Genomic DNA, 23,434 nt, shown 5'->3' on the forward strand with positions numbered 1-23,434 from the left:
CATTCGGTGCATCCCTAGATTTTATATCTTGCAATTCTGACTTTTTAACACGCAATTGCAACTTTATATCATTCTGACTTAATAACTTGTGACTTTATATCTTGCAATTCTGACTTTATAACTCGCAATTTCAAATGTATATCTCGCAATTCTGACTTTCTAACATGCAATTGCGACTTTATATTTCTCAATTCTGACTTATATCACACAATTCTGACTTTATATCACACAATTCTGGACTTTATATCATGCAATTCTATTATTATTATTATTATTATTATTATTATATTATTATTATTATTATTCTTATATTATTATTATTATTATTATTATTTATTCTGACTTTATATCTCGCAAACTTTCTAACATGCAATTGCGACTTTATAGTTCTCAATTCTCACTTTATATCACACAATTCTGACTTTATATCTTGCGACTAACTTGTGACTTTATATCTTGCATTTGCGACTTTATATTTCACAAATCTGACTTTATATCACGCAATTATAACTTTATAACTCGCAATTTCAACTTTATATTTCTCAATTCTGACTATATCTCACAATTCTGACTTTATATTTCGCAATTCTGACTGTATAACTTACAACTTTATATCTCTTAATTCTGACTGTATAACTTACAACGTTATATCTTACAATTCTGACTTTATAACGTGCAACTTTATATCTCGCAATTCTGACTATAACTTGCGACTTTATACAATTCTGACTTCATAACTTGCGACTTAATATCTGGCTATTCTGACTTTATATCATTCAATTCTGACTATATAACTCACAATTTTGACTTTATATTTTGCAATTCTGACTTTATATCTCGCAATTCTGACTTTATAACTCGCAATTGCGACTTTATAGTGCTGGATAAGGTGGATATGTAGGATACATTCAGGCTTACCTACAGGCAATTGTAAGAAAATAAATGTGTAAATGTCTTACTATGGAATGAGCTCTTTATTGCTTGCAGATTGTGAAGGACTCTAGAAGGACTCTCTACTGCAGAGCCATAATCTGCACGCCCCTACCTCTTGCCACGCCCCTACATTTGCCACGCCCATTATTCGAAGCTCCAGCTGTCTGCAACATTGCAACTGCGTCCTGAGAAAACCTTATTATTTTGCTGTATCATAACCACGATTTTTAGGAATTTATATTCATCGCAATATTTGTTAGAATCTTATATTTAATAAAAACAAACATGATTGAGCAATTTGCTATGTAGCCTAGGCATACAAAGCAAAATAATTCAGTGGTTGATGTCCCTGATTAATGAGCTGCTTAAGTGTGTCATCCACCGGTTAATGAACGTCTTCCTCCATCCGCTTCCGCGAAATATGATCTCATTAAATATTTTTCCTTTATGCGTTATTTACCCAACATTTGTATTAATAACATCAACAATAATCGCAGCAAACAACTGTTGACTCCTATAAAATAATACGGTGCCTGGCGGTTCATTTGTTGCGAAAAGGAAAAAAGTGCCCTCAAGCAACACCATCCCAGTTTAGGATCTTCCACGTTTACACATCCGAACTCCTCCTACAAGAGCCCACAACTCACTGTCGAGCCCTCGCAAGCCTCACTCACAGTCTACACTTTGCTTAAAATGCTACAGAGGGTTACTTTGAGTTTATTGCTGGCGACATGGTTCTATGTGGACTGTAATCCCGGGCCGATCGACGATATTGCAGTTGATCGATACTTCATTCCCACGCCATGCGTCAGAGAAGTGAAATCTGGAGATTTTGTGCGGTACCACTATAACGGCACTTTTACTGACGGAAAACGGTTTGACTCTAGGTGAGATGATTCAGCCAATTGTTTACTCAGTGATGTTCATTCTTTGCATCATGCACATTAAAATGTTCTTACTTTTTGCAATAGTTTTTAACTAAGCGATACCAATTGGGTTTGGTTTTCAATGTGCAGTGATTTTCTGGACTTGCACCATTGGAATATTTTTTGTAACATGCTAAAAACAGGCTACTTCTATGATAAAACGTTGTAGTATGATGCAAATACTAGGTTTGCTCAAGATGGTTTACTTAAGTCTATTTAGCAAAACTATTGCATATTATTATGGCTGTCTCAGACACCGGTGAGCTTCATTCATACAGAATTTTTGGTTATCATGGTAGGCTATCATACGTGGACAATTTGGTTTGGGGCCTCCTCAGCCTCGTGCATTTTTTAAAAACCTTATATAATTCTACTCAATTAGGATTTACAGGATTTAATATATAGATATAGTGCAGCAACATTTTCCTGTTAGCTGCTTTCAAAAAATCCATTTAAATAAAATTGGTTGTTTAAAATTCCTTTTTAAAGGATATATTTCATGACTTGCTTTTTGTGTGTGTGTGCTGCATGTCCCCTTGAGAATACATGAAGTAAGGTAATTTTCTGTTTTAACTGCAGCTATGATAGGGGGGCTGCATTCTTTGGACAAGTGGGCCATAAGTGGCAGATTCCTGGTGTGGACAAGGGCATTCTGGGTATGTGTGTAAATGAGCGCCGGAGGATTACTGTACCCCCCCACCTGGCCTACAGTAGCCAAGGAGCAGGTAATATATGCAAACACACCTTTTACATTGATAAAATTTGCATACTAGTTAATTCCTCTGACTTGTAAAGCAGCCTTACACACACCTTTAAAAATGTTTGGGACTGGGCATTACACATCAAACCAGATGTGTTCAAACAAATGATGCTAAATCTCCTGTCTTTCCACTTCTTTCTCCCTTTTTTAAACGCTTCTAAAACAAATGACATTTGGTTGAAGTACCCCCTGAGATTATAGGAAATGTTTTAATAATTCAGTGACACATTTGCATGTCCACAGTTCTCTGATGTTGGTTAATTGTCTCTCGACAAGCAAATAAATGGATAAAATGTTAATTGTTTTATTTGGTCTTTGTAGCTGGTAGTTTGTAACCTTTTTTAGTTGTTATAGAGTCTCAGTTCGAATTATGTTATTATATTATTTCAGTCCGTACTCGTGTTTTACACTGTAAAAAAAAAATTGTTGGTTTAACTTAAAAAAGTAAGTAACCTGGTTGCCTTAAAATTTTGAGTTTATTGAAATTAAAAATTTAAGTTGATACAATGAAGGAAATTTATTTAATTAAAAGAAACTCAAAATATTTTCATAAATCATGAAAATAGCACTATTTGGCATGTTTCACTGTGTCATCAGAAATAAAACACATACAATTACCCAATATGGGTACAAAATCTTTTAATAATCTTTTAATAAAGGTTGTCGAATCTCAAAAAATGTTCATTAACTCAATTTTAATTTCAATGAACTCAAAATTTGAAGGCAACCAGGTAACTTTTTTGCTAAATAATTTTTTACAGTGTAGGAACCCAATTAAATGTAATTATTGTTATGTTTTAACTGCAATAACCAAATGAATTAATAAATGTATTACTGCTGTAAATTACCATTGTACTGTAAAAGAGAAAAATATTTGATCATCATAATAATTTTATTTTCGATTGTATGTTACAATATTAATACTGATATTCATGTCTTAATTTCTTCACTTTCAAACGTTCAAAGCCGTGAGCTTTAATTCCTTTTCTCTAGGTAGAATTTACTAGGTTAGCTTTCCCAGGTTTACTTATACAATACTATAAACTGCCTAGGAAAAAAAAGGTAAATTAGGCTTAGGCTATGTGTAAATAAAGTGAACCTAGCATACATTGAATTCTCAAACAGAATTAATAAAAAATGCATCAGATTATACAGTTTTTTTTTTTATTATTAAATTGCAGCATTTTATTTGATTATTGCCCTACACTCTTGTGCATCCCCATTCATTTGTTTTAATTATTAGATTTTATGACTCATGAACATCCTACAGTTCCCTCACGAATGCCGGTAGGGTTCATACATATTCATTTTAATGATTTGTTTTTATCAACTCTCGAACCTTCTACACTCCCCTCAAAAACTCCCAGAGGTTTACAAACCACCTTTTGGGAAAGCCTGTCTGTCTGTCTTATAAGAACGTTATGACCCAGTAGCGATCACTGTAATATTTATTCCTTCTGTGTCGTTATAGGTGATACAGTGCCGCCGGACACAACATTAGTGTTTGATCTGGTTCTACTAGACATCTTTAACAGGGCAGACCAGGTTCAGACCAAAGTTATCAGTACACCTATAGACTGCAAGCGCTCAGTCATGAGGACTGACTTTGTGCGTTTTCACTTTAATGGGACATTGCTGGATGGCACCGTGTTCGACTCCAGGTTAGTGCTACTTTTCTGTGCCAGTTGCCTCACCTTGACAGAACTGCAAAAAGTAATTATGATTTTTTTCAAACGGGTTTCCTGAACACTTTTGCCCAAACTCTTCACTGAGCAATGTTTTGTTAGAGCAACCTTAGCTAACAGGGAATGTTCTCAGAACTCTCGCAAGGTTCTAGAAACTTAATAAAACATTTGATGTTTTATTAAGAAACGTAATAAAACAAAACCAATCAGAGTGACGCATAACGTTAGTTGTCAAATGTCAACAGAAGTCCACTGCACTGTGTTGCCAAGTCTGCGGTTTTCCTGCGGGTTGTTTTCCATGTCCGCGGGTTGAAAGCGACCTCAATTATGTGATATATAGACCCAGGAATTTGAATTTTAGCAGGCAACATTGCCAAAATAATACACTTTTTTCCCCCCGGGGAACCCCTCGAAAAGCTATTGCTTTGGGCTAGTAGTTGGTGGGTTTTCTTGTAAAAACTTGGCAACCCTGTCTGCACTCACGCTGTAAACAACAATCTTTGCCGGTGTTGCAAAAAAAAAAGAATTTAAGGATACACAGAGTACTTACCAACATGATCATCATTTCAGAGAGAAATAGTGAAGCTGAATGCATATACAACCAATTCTCAACCAATTGCATATAAGAACAAATTCAATCCAAGCACCTTTAATGACGTGGATGATTACGTTGCTGTTTATCATCTGTCCATCATCGTCTAAAGCCCGCCCTGATGATTTCATTGGTCCAAACAGTTTCCAGTTTACTCCTCTATGAATCAAATCCAGACCGAACTGCCCGAGCTCAAATGTTGTGGGCGGGGGTGAGTTCGGCTGGCATTCAAAAACATTATTTATACATTGCTCATGAAACGTTTTACCTGAAACGTTTAGCTGGGGGTTCGCCTAACATTTTTATATGTTACTAATTGTTTAAGAATGCTTAGAGAACATTGAAATGTAACACTGCCTTTGTTTGCTAAATTGTAACAAGGAATGTTCCCTTAACGTTTGCATAACCAAAAAAAAGCATGTTTAGAGAACTATCAGAAATAATGTTTTTATAATTTAATGGGAACATGAGCAAAACGTCCTTAGAAAAAAAAAAATGTTAGCTGGACAGAGCTGCAGGGTTAACTTTTCTTTCAAATCATCTTACATGTGGCTTAGCAGTAGATGTCTTTGTACATTAAACTGGCTTAAGAGAATGCATTTTAACATTTAACATTTTAACGGGCACACGTCACACAGTATATCAGATGTACCTAGTGTAAGCTGTTTCACAGATGTTTGTTGACTAATCCTTTAAGTGTCTTGCAGCTACAAGCGTTCTCAGACACAGGATTCAGTGGTTGGAGAAGGTTTGCTCATAAAAGGCTTGGACGAAGGGTTACTGGGCATGTGTGTTGGAGAAATACGACACTTCATCATCCCCCCATTTCTGGCATTTGGAGAAAAAGGATATGGTAAGCAAGCAAATCATTTGAATTTGTATATATCAAGAATATCCAATTCTTTTGGCTGCCTGTGAATAAATTGATTATGAACTTTTGTTTAAAAAAAAATTAAAAATAGGTACACATTTTTTTTTATGATCAAAATGAGCAGATACAAAATCAAAACATTTCCTTGATTGACTTGATTGCAAATAACTACAACTAAGTATAAGTAGTATGCAATATTTTTTACTTGGTGTAAATAGAAGTAATATTAGTACTTGGGTGTAAAAAGCCTCTGCCTTTGTTGTTTGGTTCTCAAACCTTATATCATCATATAGATGAAGAAACAGTGAATTTTCCCTGGGTGATTTAAAAGACGAGTTTCAGATAAACTTTCTCATGTATTTAATATTTTAGTCTTTGGCAAACTACAATAAAGGTGTTCTGTTTTCTATCTGATACTTTTTAATTTTTGGTGAATTGCATGGAAACCACAGTACCATAGATGTAAAAAAAAAGCCTTTCCAAAACACACGTGTTTTTAAATTTAATAAAAAACATTTGAAAAAGTAAAAAAATAAAATAAAATGTATTATTTAAAGGGGACCTGTTATGCAAAATTCTCTCTTATAAGTGTTTGAACACAGATGTGTGTCCAGTGTGTGTAAACAACCAGCCTATAATGTAAAATCCTCCCAATACTTTTTTTTATAATCCCCATCAATCTCTCATAATGCACTGTGTTATATATCCCCCTACTCTTACGTAAGAGTAGGGAAACCCCTCCTCCCATTTTACCATAGACACACCCCTGAGAGACCGACCGCCATTTCTGTTTACTTGCTGTATTAGCTACTATGGCCCTGTCCCAAATGGCACCCTAAACCCTCACGTTCTTCTTCTGAGTCTGCACTTTCACAACGTAATGCCGCTTTGACTGCCGGGAAGAAGTCCGCTGCGTAACACGCACCAGTGCAGACTTGGTAGAAGTGAGCATCGAGGGCGCATATCGACCTCAAAGGGGGCGCTCGCGAGCACCCTTCTGTGACTGAAAATGACAAATGGGACACCCTGCGGTCTCGTGGACTTAACGGACACACGCATGTAGAGGCCATTGTAAGTCCACAAGACTGAAAGTGCACATGAAGTGTGCCATTTGGGCCAATGTTTGCGCCAAAAAACATTACAAATATTCTGTTGTTAGATGTACCAACAAACACATGAGTTTCCATATAGACTCCAGGCATCCGAGACACTGAGGAAACAAAAGAATATCTTTAAAATGTTATATATTTGAGTGTTTCACCAACAAGGGTCAGTACAATGCTGGAATTGCTAAAAAGTTGTTTCTGAGGGGTGGGTCAATACCAACGTTTCGTGCTTACTTTTATATACAGAACAAGTAAGGATGGCACTTTAAAATTTATGAATGTTTGTACATTTCCTTTCTAAATGAGCTTTGTCGAATGCTGTATGGCTAAAATGGTTACCATTTTAAAATGGCTAAAAAGTTACCATAGTCTCTGACTGTATTCACAGAGACTAGAGCTACGTATGTCTTTAGTTTTAACCCGAAAACCTCTGCGGAATACATAAACTTGCATTGTATAGATCAACATAATGGTAAATGCTAGTCAATGAGTTGAATCATGTATCTATTGCGACATATATTAACCATTCAAAAAGGTGTAGTCTAAAAGTTGCAAGCTCTTCCTGAGTCTCTCCATCTGTGTCTGACTCTGGTCTGCACACTACTGCTGGTTATTTCTGACATTTTTGCTGAGAGATTCGCCTGTTTTGCTGTTTACTGAGTATCTGAAGCTTGTGTAAACTGTAAAGGATATGCTCTCTGGAAGGGGGCAGGGAGCAGCAGCTCATTTGGATTTAAAGGAAGTGTATGTAAGATTGTGGCCAAAACTGGTACTGCAATCACAATCCCCTCTCCCCCTCCCTCTTTACTCGAGGTTGCCAAGTTGCTGCAGCTGTGGTAACTAGAGCAGAGCTGGCAACCCAGATGCCCAAACACTACTGACTTCGTGATTGGTTGATGGGTGGAGCTTCAGGCTAAAACACATGTCAACATCAGTTGAGGGCTCCAACAACAACTTTGAAATGACAATATCCTGGCTGGACTACTGTTGTCAGTGATATAAGTATTTGAAATGAACATGATTTCTTAATGTCTAGTGACACAGCAGGGCCATTTTATGATTAATTGAAATGCATTTCTTTCATACAGTTCCTTTAAAAGGACACACACAAAAACAGTTTCCACACAAAAAAAAAAAAAGTGTTTTTGCTCACATCCAAATAGAGGCAAATTTGAAAAGTTATAATAAATGATCTGGGGGGTATTTTGAGGTGAAACATCACAGACACATTCTGTGGAAACCAGAGACGTATACTACATCTTGTGAAAAGGCATAATATGTCCCCTTTAAACAGTGTTTCATGCAGTTTAAAAATCGTGTGCCTGTCAGATTAACCCACAACTTCTTTCTGACTTTTCAGTCTTTGTTTCTCTGTATTTCATCTTTGCGTTTCTCTTTCCCCCAGGCACAGACGTCCCTCCTCACGCATCAGTAGTGTATCACATTCTCCTGGAAGACCTCCACAACCCTAAAGATGACATCATTGTGGAGGTCAAGGAAGCGCCTGAACCATGTACACGCAAGTCTGTTGCAGGCGACTACATCCGCTATCACTACAACGCCACCTTCCTCAACGGCATCTCGTTTGACTCCAGGTTTATTTCCTGACTTTTTTTTATTGATTTGCTTGTTGTTTGGTTGCTAGGTTTGCAGTAGATGTAGATTCTGATGTATTACCTCTAATATCACAGTTATCAGCACAACCAGACGTACAACACTTACATTGGACTGGGCTACATGATCGCAGGCATAGATAAAGGCCTGCAGGGTGTGTGTACAGGAGAAAGGAGAAGAATCATCTTGCCGCCTCACCTTGCGTATGGCCAGCAGGGGGCAGGTTAGATGAACTTCATGCATTTGAAAGACTAGTTTGCCAATGAAACTGGAATGGAAGTGTGCCTTAAATGTGCATTCAGTAGTTTGGTGCTAAATTATAACGTTTTAAATATATAGTGTGTGTGTCAAGTGAGTGGTTTAGAAAATTACTTTTTCATTTCCAGGAGCATTTATTACCTTTGTAAGGGCAATTTTTATAATTACCTTATTAAATGTTTCTGTGTTGTCTTTTATATCTAGTGCTCCAATTTAACTGATCAGAATATTAGTGTTACCAATTACATTTTATCAATCAAGATCAAAAGCCATCTTTAAACTGCAACGGTGAAACACAGACTGCATCTGACATGGCATTCATGTTTATATTACACCGACTGTTTAATGCTGCTCAAAGTTGGAATACAGGATGTAAATACTTTACATAAATGAAATATTTTATAGGCTGCTGTATTATGACAAAAAATATCGTCAATTATTGCTCATGACATTATTATAATAATGATTAATAATGTTGAAAAGAATACATAGAAACATTTGGGGAAACGTCATGTCATATTCTGTCTATGATCTGTTTATGAATTAGTATTAGAAAATCAATTTTTCACATTACGAATGTGAATTTTTGTAAAAACAATATGATTATTCAAACTGGAAATAAATGACAGAATACAGAAATCTAGCAAGTAGTGTCTTAGAAGTGGTCCATTGCTTCAGTCTATTCAGGCTAGTGCAAGACTGAAACCATAATCAAAGAAGCTGTTAACACTGCAAAATGAATCTGTTGCTGACATCGTATCTGCTATTTGTTTATAATGAGAAAAATCACGAGAGTGCAGATTTATAATTCTGTCATTGATTTTGTTCACTGAATAAAATGTTTTCAACGTTGACTAATTGGAACGCTTCTGATTGGCTATTGTATTCATAAGCTCAACATAAACGTGTGTGATTGGTTATAATGCTCAACGCAAAAAAAATGCGGCAACGTGAGCATATCTAAATGTAATGCTGCAATCAGCGCACTTAATTTTTTCACTTCAGGCGTAATAATTTAGTTGTGCGTTTAGTTATCTTGAATTTGAAGAGAATTTGTTCATTTTCGAGGTATCTTTGCCACCAAGATCCCATAACATTTTTGAGCAATTGTATACACTCAAATGAGATGAAGGCCGAACTCAAATTTATTAAAAAAAATCAAAATATTATAAAAGAGTTTTAATTATGTATAATGTGGTTCATCTCCATAAATGTATTTGCCATGTTGTAATCAAGTGGCCCACTGTGTTTCATTAGAATCCTCACACTCATCGGCTGTAGATGCACTAGTAGCATAGCATTGTGTGGTTGTACAAAGAGTGAATATTAGGCAATGGAACACATTTATTATTGTGCTTCACTAGTGGAGACAACTGGAGAATCTGTATGCAACTACCTGTATGCCAGAAGAAACTGGTCTGAAGCCAATAGACAAAAAATAAAATAAAATGAAAGTGCTAGTATCCTTATGTTTGTTTTCAATAATACAAACTCATTTTATTAGTATGTAAGTATATAAATCATTTTCATAAAATTTTGGAATGAACTTTGAGTACATAAATCTCCTCAACAACCTTTGCCAGTGCAGCATCCACCTCAAGTATGCAATGACAGCCATACGCCGTCAGAACGGCCATCTCAAGCAGCCATATCACCCTGTAGCCCAAGACTGAGCCTGGCCGTACCTGGATGGAAGACCAACTGGGAAAACCAGGTAGCTGCTGGTAGAGGTGTTAGTGAGGTCCAAAGGGGGTGCTCACCCTGTGGTCTGTGGGTCCTAATGCCCCAATATAGTGATGGGGATACTGTACTGTCAAAGAGCACCGTCCTTCGGATGAGACTTTAAACCAAGGTCCTGACTCTCTGTGGTCATTAAAAATCCCAGAATGTCTTAGAATAAAGATAACCCCGGCATCCTAGCCAAATTTGCCCATTGGCCCCTGTCCATCATGGCCTTCTAATAATCCCCATATACTGATTGGCTTAATCATTCGGTCTCTTCTCCACCAATCAGCTGGTGTGTGGTGGGCGTTCTGGCGCAATATGACTGCCGGCACATCATCCAGGTGGATGCTGCACATTGGTGGGCGTTGAGATTTCCCCCCTTCCATATGTAAAGCGCTTTGAGTGTCTAGAAAAGCGCTATATAAATGTAACAAATTATTATTAATTATTAAATTGTCTCACTTGCTTTACTTCTGTAGGCAACTAGGCGAGAGTTACAGTGTGAAGATAGATGCTTCAAATTGTGAATATGCAGTAAGTGTAGCTCTGTTTTGGCCAGGTAAGGACATCCCAGGTTCGGCCGTGTTGGTCTTTGATGTCCATGTGATTGACTTCCACAACGTCAAAGATCCTGTGCAGGTGGAGATCATGAATAAATCAGCGGTGTGTAATGAAACCAGTGAGGTGAATGACTTCATTCAGTACCACTACAACTGCTCACTGCTGGACGGCACATTGCTCTTTTCATCGTGAGTTTCCCTAATCATTTCATCAGATTTTACTCTGAACCACTGAACACTCTCTCTCTTTCTCTCTATCAAAATGATTAATGTACTTAAACTGAAGTGAATTAATAAAAATACCGTGTGCTAATGGTTTTGTGATTTGGCTCATGTTTTTTGATCTTTGATCATTTTAGGAGAGACTATGAGACCCCGCAGGATGTGCTGCTTGGAGGGGGGAAAATAATTGATGGCCTGGACGAGGCTCTTAGGAACATGTGTGTAGGAGAGAGACGGACAGCCATCGTACCGCCACACCTTGGACATGGAGAGAAAGGAGGTGCGTCTTGTGCGTCTGTGTTGTACTCTAAAATGACGTATGTCAGTGTTGGCAGAGTAGCCTTGCAAACTGGTACAATGCCACTTTAACATTAGCTCAAGCCACCACGTGCCATGAGACTGAAACGTTGTAAATGTCGGTGTTTACTAGAGGCTGACATATTTCTGGGAATCCCGTGGGATGGGAAATAAAATCACTATTAATCACGTGATTGGGACGGGAGTAGTGTTGTCACGATACCAAAATTATGACTTGGATACGATACCAGACTAAAATACCTTGATACCGATACTAAATCGATACCACAGTAAAAAACAAACAAAAACAGATAATATGAATAATATGACAACATAACTTATTATTCATTGTTTTATTTTTGTTACTAAAAATTCACTTGGCCAGCATGTTCCTGTCCTGATTTTTGACCATTCCCATCCTCTATAACTACATGCCAGTGTGAAGATCCTCACAGAGATCACATCAATCATGTTATCATTCACTAACCTTTCACTTCTCAACAGGTTGGGATGAACAAAATATTACTTTATGATTCGAGTAATTTAATATGTTTTAAGATGTAATCTTATCATTTTAATATAGATTTTTAGTTGTATCTTGTTTTTAAAAATAAACAAAAAATGCAAATTACAAACAATATGACAAAAACAGTTCTTTATTTTTCAGCTTCATTAGGTAAGGGATAATGTACACCCAGCCGGTTGTTATCGCAGAATAAACCCCGACAGAGTGATCAGGACCCCGACGCGAGGGGTCTTGCATCACTCTGAAGGGGTTTATTCTGCGATAACAACCGGCTGGGTGTACATTATCCCGCTTATTACACGGCTACTATTCTCAAATAAATAATTATTAGACACAAAATATTGTCTTGAGATTAAATATTTTATTAGTTCTTACGCAAAGCTTCCGCGAAGAAAAACAGTTCCAACCTGCTTTAAGCCTTTATCTATTGCTGCTAAATGTTGAAAATGAATGCTGAAAGGGTTAGTTCACCCAAAAATGAAACCAAGCCAATGATTTACTCACCCTCAAGTCATTATAGCTGTATATGACATTCTTCTTTCAGACAAATACAATCGGAGTTATATTTAAAAAGTCCAGGCTAACGTAAATCCAAGCAGTAGCCTAGTTGTAGTTGTGTTTGAAGTCCATAAAAATGCAGCTGTCCGTCAAATAACGTGCTCCACACGGCTCCGATGGGTTAATAGAGCCTTCTGATTCGAATCGATGCGTTTGTGTAAGAAAAATATCTATATTTAAAACGTTATAAAGGAAACCTGCCTTGAAGTCTTCCATTGTAACCCGCGGCTGTTTAAGCCACAAGATGGCGCCAGCGTTAAGCATAGAAGTAGTACCGGTCAAGATAACTCGTAGTACCCCTATGAGCGGGTGTTATCTGGAAATAACGTACCGCTGGAATGCGCGATTGACCAATCAGAATCAAGTATTTCACAGAGCCGTGTAATAAGTCTATTTAACAGTAGCAAGTCAAGAAAGAAATTAAATAATCAAATATAAAACTGCTTACTTAGTCTTCACTCTACAATTTAACTATACTCTGATTCTTAATAAATATATTTTAGTTATTTAGCCAAACGTGGTGGTTTTCTATTTTTCATTGTTTGCTTAACATTAATCACAGAATATTAGGTCTGGCTTAAGACCTGCACGGATCTAATTACCTCAGTTGTAGGCTACACGTTCACTAAATACATCTCCGACTGTGTTTACCTGAATACTCGCCAGACCGTGCATTTTTACACATTTTTGACCATTCAAACCCAAATAATAAGCCGCGAAAGAACTGAAGGGCGATCGCATGTTTGTTGTCTGAAAGGCGTGCGGGGGCGTGCTTCAGGTCAAAGTCCGGCAGCACGAGCACGTCCCGCGCCACGCTTTTTCCTTCTCATGCGCGCATATTTCTGTTGCTTTCTTTATCATGCGTTGCGCGTATTTAACTCTTCTACTTCTAATGTTTATTGAACGGCTAAAGCAGAGCTCTGCACACACGTCCTGACACCTGCTGTCACACATCCACACACATTAAGAAATGCAGCTCATAGGCGCTGTCCCCCTTAAAGTACCAGTACTAATAAAAGTCCATATTGTACCGTTTGTAATAGCAGGGTATCGCAATACTTTTCTAGTACCGGTATATCGTGCAACACTAAACGGGAGTGGATTATTATTTTTTTTTACCGGGAGTGGGTGGGACCAGGAATTGTAATAACACTATGATACCATCTATACAAATATACTGTTTATATAAATTAACTATGTTTTAATTTTTAACTCAATTCTAGTAGACCTGTCGCTATGCTCTCTTATTTGCTTTGGTGTGGCAGGTTAAGTGAATGGCGTGCTCCACACCCGTAAAAGTTGATGGCCAATGCCAGCCACCAACAATATAAGAGAAAGGAGGCTTCCCCGTGCACTTTGTAGACGCGAAAATCATAATCAAAATTGAGTCGGACCAGAAAGCCACGCTGCAACGACTACTGTTGGAAAATGATACCTCAGTTGTGCACACCAACATTTAAGGGCATTCTGAAGTAACCAAAAAGAAGGCGTGAAAACGCATAAGCCAGCTGCAAGACATTTACTGCTCGTGCACGTGCGTGTGTGTGTGCCTGTGTTTCCGTAGATGATTTTAGTTGAAGTTAGTGTGTGTGCGCATCATTATTATATTGAACTGAAAGCCATCTTAAAGAAAAACGACATTTGGGGTTTTTATTCAACTGGGCATGGGTATGCTGTGATCAGTACTGAATGTTTTACTGTAACTGACAGATTCCAGCCAAAACCAACATCACGGGAGTGGAAGGGAATGGGAGTCATTCTTCTGGGATTGGGACAGGATGGGAATTTCCCCCTTTTTTCCGTGGGATTGGGATGGGATTTTTTTTTGTGGGAGTGGGACGGGAGAGGTTTGAAAATCCAATCCCGTGTCACTCTCTAGTGTTGACTGACCACCTGTGCTGACAGGCTCAGTGACAATCTGTATGAAATAAGGTTAAATACTTGACATTTTAAAAACAGGAGCGGGCTATGACAATGAGCTACATGTTTATCTGTAATAGTAGGGACATGGTGCCGATAAGTAAATGACACATAATGATAATACTGTGGTATATTAAAATATGAGGAATGCCCCACCGCCACCAGAGATGCAAGATAATAACCATGTTGAGATAAAATGTTGGTTGCAAGTGAGCTTGCACATTATATAGATAGGGAAAATATTATTTTTGTAAGCAAAGGGGACCACCTTTATTTTGTCCCATTATTTTGCTATCGTCTGAAAGTTCCTTTTTTTTAAATTGCGGCTGATGTAGTTGTGCCTATCCTGAAGGAGTGCCGGGTGTAGACATGAGGAGAAATGTCACAGATCTTTAATACTAAAATGAGGTGTTGACTGAAACATTGGTGAGTCATTGGGAGAGTGAGAGAGTCACCTGAAGTCTGAGATTGACTTTTACGATTTTTAATCATCAAAGAAACAGGACAGAAAGGAGTGTACATTTTGTTAATGATGATTACTTTTAATTCGCTTTGGTATTATTTTCCCAAGTAAGGTGTACTTTTTCAAAATTTTGTACAAAAAGCCAAACTGATCACACTTGTAACACAGCTTATCATTCTTTAAAAAATCCGATGTAATGCTTTCATTCAGTTTCACATATTTTCAGCCCACATTGTTTCAAGCACAATGCTATTGAAATATGTAATGGGAACGTTTGATTTAATTACCGAGAAACAACAGTATGATCTTCTTTTAGTTTAGTATTTTTAACAGTCGGTTTATTTAACAAGTACAATGCAAGATGCATGTTTTAAATCACACTGGTTGCTGAATGAAATACAGTAATACAGGCTAGTTACCACATTCAAAAATAAAATTACATTACCTAACTTATGTCCATAATGTTATGTTATATCAAAAGTTGAAGATGAAGTATGAAACAGCCACGAGGATTGATGCCATCTGTCTCCCTTCTGATGCATCTCTGGTCAATCTGATGCACTGTACACTGACTGTTTCCTTTCCCTTGTACATTATCCTGCTCTGTTCACAAAACACACACACACACACACGCACACTTTAAGGCACAAACTTTGAACACCGTAGCAGTTATCAGCTAAGATAAATCACTTGTGTAAAAATAATTCATTGCATTTGGCAATCCACTTTCTTGTCACGTCAAATTTAGTTATGATTTACATAAACTGTCATATTTTTTAATTCAAATGGCGAAAGTTTGCATCACCCAATATAACTGTTGGTCGCTGAATGTTTTCAATCATAATCATTTAATCAACAGTTGTCAAATATTAAATGTTTAGCTTCTTACGACACACTCTTTCACTGTTATAAAGTGTTGCGTTGGATTTCACACCAACAGTAAGCCCCGCCTTCTTTGATTTGATTGGCCGTCTCACGCATTCTGACTGTTGTGCTGTTTGACCGCTGAGGCAGACCAAAAATTTTACATTTTACTTTTTCATCCTAGCAACAGAGCAGTGAGTAATGGAGTCCAGCAGAGCAGCATCAATAATATAAAATATTGGTGGGAGGGGACAATTTGACCATTTCTAATTAATCGGGGAGACTTGCCCACCTCAATGTCTATGGTTGTTATGGCCGTGCTGTAATGTAGAGTTAATTAATTCTTGTGATGAAATGAAACCTCATTGTCCTGTGTTCTGTTTTCCTAGCTGGTATTGTCCCAGGGAGTGCAGTGCTACGGTTTGAACTGGAGTTGGTGTCTCTGCAGAAAGGGGTTCCTGAAGGCTACCTGTTCGTTTGGCTCGAAGATAGTCCAGTTCAGCTCTTTGAGGCTCTAGACATGAACCAGGACCAAAAGGTCCCCATAGAGGAGGTCAGTTTATGGATCTTTTGAAATCCATTTCATTTTTTCACAGATACTTGTTTACTTTTTCTCACATTCTCTCTTTTTTTATTTAAATTTTTCTGGAATCTAAGCCACCTTTTTCCTAATGAGCCTACTGTGTTTTAGGAAGGCAATTCCAGTTCGGGGAAGTTCCACTCAAAAAGACAAACATATAATTAAAAATAATAAGGTTGCCCTACAAATAATCCTTATCTGCCAGTTTGACTGACTAAGCTTTAACATTTCCTTCATGTTCTTTTTTCAGACGTAATGCTTGGTATTTTAATATTATAATATTACTGTGGAAAAAAGCAAGCTTTTGGGGTTATTTATGGTTTGTTGTAGTAATTTGTTAATGTTCTTATACTTTTTTAAAATGTTCTTTTTACAATACTGCTTTATATTTGCAGTGGTTTCTATTGCACTTTCTGTATACAGATTTGTGTCCACTATTCACGAAATATAAAACATTTAAATTAATAATTCACTTGAATGGCAAATGGTCTGCTCAGTATGATCATATGACATTTCTGGGAAAAGGATACACGTGCCATAAAAAAAACTGATGACATTTGAGACAAAACAATGGAACTGACATTTAAGATTAAACATGTACACTACCAGTCAAAAGTTTGGACACTGGTATTTTAGTCTAGGACTAGGTGCAAGCCTTGTTCAATTGTTGAAGGGTGAGTAGAATAATGCCATCTCATTGTACCCAGTTTTTAAAAATGCTTACTGCATTCATAGAGTGAACCTTTTGCTTATTGTTTACATTTTAACTCCCATAATTCGGTCAAAGCATTATAAGGGCGTAGGAAAAAGGTGGATTGGTTCAATTCAATTTTAATAATCATAAAGCATGTCTAACTAACTAAACCATGAAACATTTATTTTGTATTGTCTGTTTATATATATATATATATACACATACACATACATACAGGGGCTGGTTGTGTAACTGGAATATCATCAAAAATTTGATTTATTTCACTAATTCCATTAAAAAAGTGAAACTTGTATATTATATTTATTCATTACACACAGACTGATATACACTTACTTAAAGGATTATTAGGAACACCTGTTCAATTTTTCATTAATGCAATTATCTAATCGACCAATCACATGGCAGTTGCTTCAATGCATTTAGGGGTGTTGCCCTGGTCAAGACAATCTCCTGAACTCCAAACTGAATGTCAGAATGGGAAAGAAAGGTGATTTAAGCAATTTTGAGCGTGGCATGGTTGTTGGTGCCAGGTGGGCCGGTCTGAGTATTTCACAATCTGCTCAGTTACTGGGATTTTCACGCACAGGTCAGTGGTCACGCACATTTTCACTAGAGGTCAGAGGAGAATGGGCCGACTGATTCAAGCTGATAGAAGAGCAACTTTGACTGAAATAACCACTCGTTACAACCGAGGTATGCAGCAAAGCATTTGTGAAGCCACAACATGCACAACCTTGAGGCGGATGGGCTACAACAGCAGAAGACCCCACCGGGTACCACTCATCTCCCATACAGATGGAAAAAGAGGCTACAATTTGCACAAGCTCACCAAAAATGGACAGTTGAAGACTGGAAAAATGTTGCCTGGTCTGGTCTCGATTTCTGTTGAGACATTCAGATGGTAGAGTCAGAATTTGGCGTCAACAGAATGAGAACATGGATCCATCCTAACTTGTTATGACTGCAGGCTGGTGTTGGTGGTGTAATGGTGTGGGGGATGTTTTCTTGGCACACTTCAGGCCCCTTAGTGCCAATTGGGCATCGTTTAAATGCCACAGCTTACCTGAGCATTGTATCTGACCATGTCCATCCCTTTATGACCACCATGTAGGGGTGGGTGATATCTCAATATTTAAAATATATTGAGATATGTCAAAATCCATATCGAGTTTAAAAAATATCGCATATATCGATATATTGTTTATATTTAATTCTGATTCCGGCACTTTGCTTGTTTGCCTTCAGTCTGTGCTATGCTCGCCCCCGCTCGCGCGCCTCCCGTCGTGTTGCTTTTGTTCCCCCTCCCCTCACGTGTTGTCTCATTGAACACAGCGGCGTCTGCGACCAGGTTACGATTATTTATAATGTTGACAAGTGGGTGCGTTGTTTAAGAATCAGTTTAGAGACCATGATTTTCCTTCTAACACAACTGCTTGCTAAAATTCATAAAGAAATATTAATGTTCATCATAGTTTAAATCGCAAGTTTCACCCACAGTCAGGGATTGACACAATTGTCGAGAGACGCACTCGCAATCATGTCAGTTTATGATTTGTGTCTAACAACTGAACGCATGGTTTTCGGTTAAAATGTCAAAATGATCACATATTTGAAACCATTAAAAAAATTATTGCAATATCATTATTATTATTTTGTCAGCTTTATCACAGGATTATGATGAACAGGTCTATTCATGTTTTAACCAAGAGGGGAAAACGCTTCATCTCGGGTCTCCTATGAGACGCAGTGCTCTTCTGTAATTTGTACTGTAGCCTATCATATAGCCTACCTTCTGACGTTCAAATTTCGTTCTGTTACTGGAAAAGAAGTGAATATCGGCTCATGTGACATGATTCGCATGATGAGGCGCTCAGTCACACTTAAGTAAAGAGCGCGACATCTAGGCCTACTGTTTGAATTTTGATACAAATTTAACAGGAAGTGGTGTTATGACAAAATCTGTTTCTTTATATCTCAGTCATGCCCCCAGCCTTCTGTAAAATGCTTACTTTAACTGTAAAAAAGGGAGTCTTTGATTCATCTCTTGAAGGCATGAAATGAATGAAAAGAAGGCTATATGTATTATTTCTTTTATTTTATAGTTAAATTATTTATGAAATCAGGGAGTTTATTTTTTTAATGTTGCAAAAGCACTTTGTTCCTACATGAACTGACTACCTCTTTGCACTTCAATAAAAAAAAGACTTTATAGTATTTGGCATGTTTTCAGGGGGTTATTTTTCCTGTAAAGATATCGAGATATATATTGTATATCGAGATATATTTTTTGCTCCATATCGCCCAGCCCTACCACCATGTACCCATCCTCTGATGGCTATTTCAGCAGGATAATGCACCATGTCACAAAGCTTGAATCATTTCAAATTGGTTTCTTGAACATGACAATGAGTTCACTGTACTAAAATGGCCCCCACAGTCACCAGATCTCAACCCAATAGAGCATCTTTGGGATGTGGTGGAACAGGAGTTTCGTGCCCTGGATGTGCATCCCACAAATCTCCATCAACTGCAAGAAGCTATCCTATCAATATGGGCCAACATTTCTAAAGAATGCTTTCAGCACCTTGTTGAATCAATGCCACGTAGAATTGAGACTGTTCTGAAGGTGAAATGGGGTCAAACAGTATTAGTATGGTGTTCCTAATAATCCTTTAGGTGAGTGTATTTCAAATGTTTATTTCTTTTAATTTTGATGATTATAACTGACAACTAAGGAAAATCCAAAATTCAGTATCTCAGAAAATTAGAATATTACTTAAGACCAATACAAAAAAAAAGGATTTTTAGAAATCTTGGCTAACTGAAAAGTATGAACATGAAAAGTATGAGCATTAACAGAACTCAATATTTAGTTGGGGCTCCTTTTGCCTGAATTACTGCAGCAATGTGGCGTGCAATGGAGTCGATCAGTCTGTGGCACTGCTCAGGTGTTATGAGAGCCCAGATTTCTCTGATAGTAACCTTCAGCTCTTCTGCATTGTTCGGTCTGGCATATCACATCTTCCCCTTCACAATATTCTACAGATTTCCTATGGGGTTAAGTTTGCTAGCCAATTAAGAACGGGGATACCATGGTCCTTAAACCATGTGCTGGTTGCTTTGGCACTGTGTGCAAGTGCCAAGTCCTGTTGGAAAATTAAATCTGCAGCTCCATAAAGTTGGTCAGCAGCAGGAGGCATGAAGTGCTCTTAAACTTCCTGGTATATGGCTGTGTTGAACTTGGACCTCAGAAAACACAGTGGACCAACACCAGCAGATGACATGGCACCCAAACCATCATTGACTGTGGAAACTTTACACTGGACCTCAATTAACGTAGATTGTGTGCCTCTCCTCTCTTCCTCCAGACTCTGGGACCCTGATTTCCCAAGGAAATGTTAAATTTAATTTAATCAGAGAACATAACTTTTGGAACACTCAGCAGTCCTTTTTAGCTTTAGCCCAGACAAGACTCTTCTGACGCTATCTGTTGTTCAAGAGTGGCTTGACACAAGGAATGAGACAGCTGAAACCCATATCTTGTATACGTCTGTGCGGAGTGGTTCTTGAAGCCCTGACTCCAGCTGCAGTCCACTCTTTGTGAATCTCCCCCACATTTTTGAATGGGTTTTGTTTCACAATCCTCTCCAGGGAGCGGTTATCCCTATTGCTTGTACACTTTTTTTTTTCTACCACATCTTTTCCTCTCCTGTTAGAGCTCTGTGAACAGCCAGCCTCTTTTTCAATGACTTTTTGTGTCCTGCCCTCCTTGTACAAGGTGTTAATGGTCATCTTTTGGACAACTGTCAAGTCAGCAGTCTTCTCCATGATTGTGTAGCCAACAGAACTAGACCAAGAGACCATTTAAAGGCCTTTTGCAGGTGTTTTGAGGTACTTAGCTGATTAGAGTGTGGTAGTAGGTGTTTTCAATATTGAAACTTTTCACAATATTCTATTTTTCTGATATACTGAATTTGGGATTTTCCTTATTTGTCAGTTATAATCATCAAAATTAAAAGAAAAAACATTTGGAATGTATAAGTCTGTGTGTAATGAATGAATATAATATACACATTTAATTTTTTGAATGGAATTAGTGAAATAAATCAACTTTTTGATGATATTCTAATTATATGACCAGTTACTGTGCTAGATGTGGGTCTCTTTTACACTACTGTATTAGCATTATCTTTAATATTGGTGAATTACCACTTGGCTTTGTTTTTATTCAGGACACATGGTCTTTGAACTATGCTTGCTTGTTTTAGAAAGTGTCACAGTCTGACAAACCTCACTTTCCCACCATGTCTCTCTGCAGTTTTCACAGTTCATCAAACAGCAGGTATCAGAAGGGAAAGGTCGTCTGAAACCAGCTCAGGATCCAGACAGTGTCATCATAGACATGTTCAAGAACCAGGACAGGAACTCTGATGGTCTAATCACTCTGGATGAACTAAAGCTAAAAGTGGATGAAGACGCAGAGAAAGCACGTCACGAAGAACTGTGAAACTTATACAAACACATGTGAATGTACATGCATTCAGACAGAGAACAAAGCAACAGACTCATAATCCTGAGGCTGAAAACCGGACCAACAGGCTCTCCAGTATTAAAAGTGTACATTTGATTGTTACATATTTTTATACTTTTACAATTTTCAGATCTCCAAATGCGTTCGTGCCATTGAATAAAAAGTTCCAAATTAAAGTGTTTGCAAACATTTTATTTTGAAATGAAACATTTTGACTACACTTACAAAAAAGGTTATTCGAGTGAACTATTTTGGTTTACTTTTTTTGGACTGAAAATAAGTGTGTACTTTCTTGTTTTTTGGACTTGACAGAATGATACTTTGCTGAATGAATCCCTAAATAGGAACCTAGTAGTGTGTACTAGCAAGTGCAAAAATAGTATGTTAGAAACTATAAGTATGTTGTTAAGTTGATTTAAAGAAAGTATACTTGCAGTATAGAAGCTTATTTTTAAGCTAGTAGTTTACTGAGAGTATAAGTAAGTGTTCTTTCATAAACTAAAAAGTGGGTAGAATTGTGTACCCTAAAGCCTGGTTTCACAGACAGGGCTTAGATAAACCAGGATTAGGTCTTAGTTGAATTGGAACATTTCAGTAGTTTTTATACATATGCCTTAGGAAAAAAAACCTTACTGGTTGCTTAAAATAAAACAATGGCAATTATATATTTTAAGATATGTCAGTTCAAGTTGCTTTGCGTTAAAACAGCTCAAGCATGCACTTTAGTCTGGAACTAGGCTTAAGCATTGTCCATGAAACCAGGGGGAAATGTATTTACTGTTACTTTTAAAGTACACTTTAACTTTAATAAACTAAAAAGTAGCTCAATTTAGTCCCTTAAATGTATTCTAGTACATTCATTTTTGCAATACTTGCTATGTGAAGTATACTTGGTATGTATAATTGGACTTGAGTTTTTCTTTTCTTTTTTTTAAAGGGTACAAGTCAGAGATTCTTCATGCATGATGGATTTGTTCATTCTTCGTATTATAATGTTCTTATGTGGTGGATGGTTTTCCAGTTATAAATATGTATGTAGATGTTTAAGCATAAGAAGGCAATTTGACAAGTTTTTGACATTTTGCTGGATAGTGGTGTTAGTACAATTCTGCCGTATTATATTTGCATTGGTTTCTATTGCACTTTCTGTATATAGATTTGTGTCCACTATTCACCAAATATTAAACATTTAAATGAATAATACACTTGAATGGCAAATGGTCTGCTCAGTATGTTCAAGACATTTCTGGGAAAAGGATACGTGCCATAGAAAAAAAAAAAATGGTGTGCATTTGAGACAATGGAACTGACATTTAAGATCAAACATGTACACTACCAGTCAAAAGTTTGGACACACTTTCCTATTCTCTTTGATGGGAAAGTGTGTCCAAACTTTTGACTGGTAGTGTATTTTAGTCTGTTACTAGGCTTAAGCCTTGTCAGTAAAACCGGGCAAATTTGTGGTCTTCTAACTCACACAGGGTTCCCACTCCTTCAGTGACCATTTTCCAGGACATTTAATGTTTTATTACGACTACAGTTTACTGCCATGACTTGACTATAAAAAGTTTTAATATGAGCTCTATTATATGAGCTCTTCCATTATGACCATGTAAGCCTGTTTAAGAAAAGGTAATTGTGACCTTTGTATCTCACTATTCGGACTTTCTCAACATTATGAGTTTACATAATTGTGATTTAGGCCTGGCTTTGCACACATGGCTTAGA

General features: G+C 37.3%; 1 protein-coding gene across 1 annotated transcript; it reads left to right on the forward strand.

Moving 5' to 3' along the window:
* The first annotated feature begins 1,246 nt into the window (after positions 1-1,246).
* On the forward strand, positions 1,247-21,882 carry fkbp10b (FKBP prolyl isomerase 10b). The gene is made up of 10 exons (XM_067429169.1): positions 1,247-1,820; positions 2,439-2,584; positions 4,091-4,280; positions 5,604-5,749; positions 8,279-8,468; positions 8,565-8,710; positions 11,030-11,219; positions 11,390-11,532; positions 16,270-16,433; positions 21,494-21,882. The coding sequence occupies exons 1-10, from the start codon at positions 1,627-1,629 to the stop codon at positions 21,680-21,682; spliced, it is 1,698 nt and encodes a 565-aa protein (XP_067285270.1). The 5' UTR covers positions 1,247-1,626; the 3' UTR covers positions 21,683-21,882.
* Positions 21,883-23,434: the final 1,552 nt, after the last annotated feature.

This window comes from Pseudorasbora parva, chromosome 21 (assembly GCF_024679245.1).
Source record: "Pseudorasbora parva isolate DD20220531a chromosome 21, ASM2467924v1, whole genome shotgun sequence".
NCBI lineage: Eukaryota > Metazoa > Chordata > Actinopteri > Cypriniformes > Gobionidae > Pseudorasbora > Pseudorasbora parva.

Excerpts from the sequence above, each read along its gene's own strand:
- fkbp10b (XM_067429169.1), top strand. The coding sequence starts at position 1,627 with ATGCTACAGAGGGTTACTTTGAGTTTATTGCTGGCGACATGGTTCTAT. Across the intron at positions 1,821-2,438 it reads GGAAAACGGTTTGACTCTAG|CTATGATAGGGGGGCTGCAT; the intron begins GTGAGATGATTC and ends TTTTAACTGCAG. Across the intron at positions 11,220-11,389 it reads GGCACATTGCTCTTTTCATC|GAGAGACTATGAGACCCCGC; the intron begins GTGAGTTTCCCT and ends TGATCATTTTAG.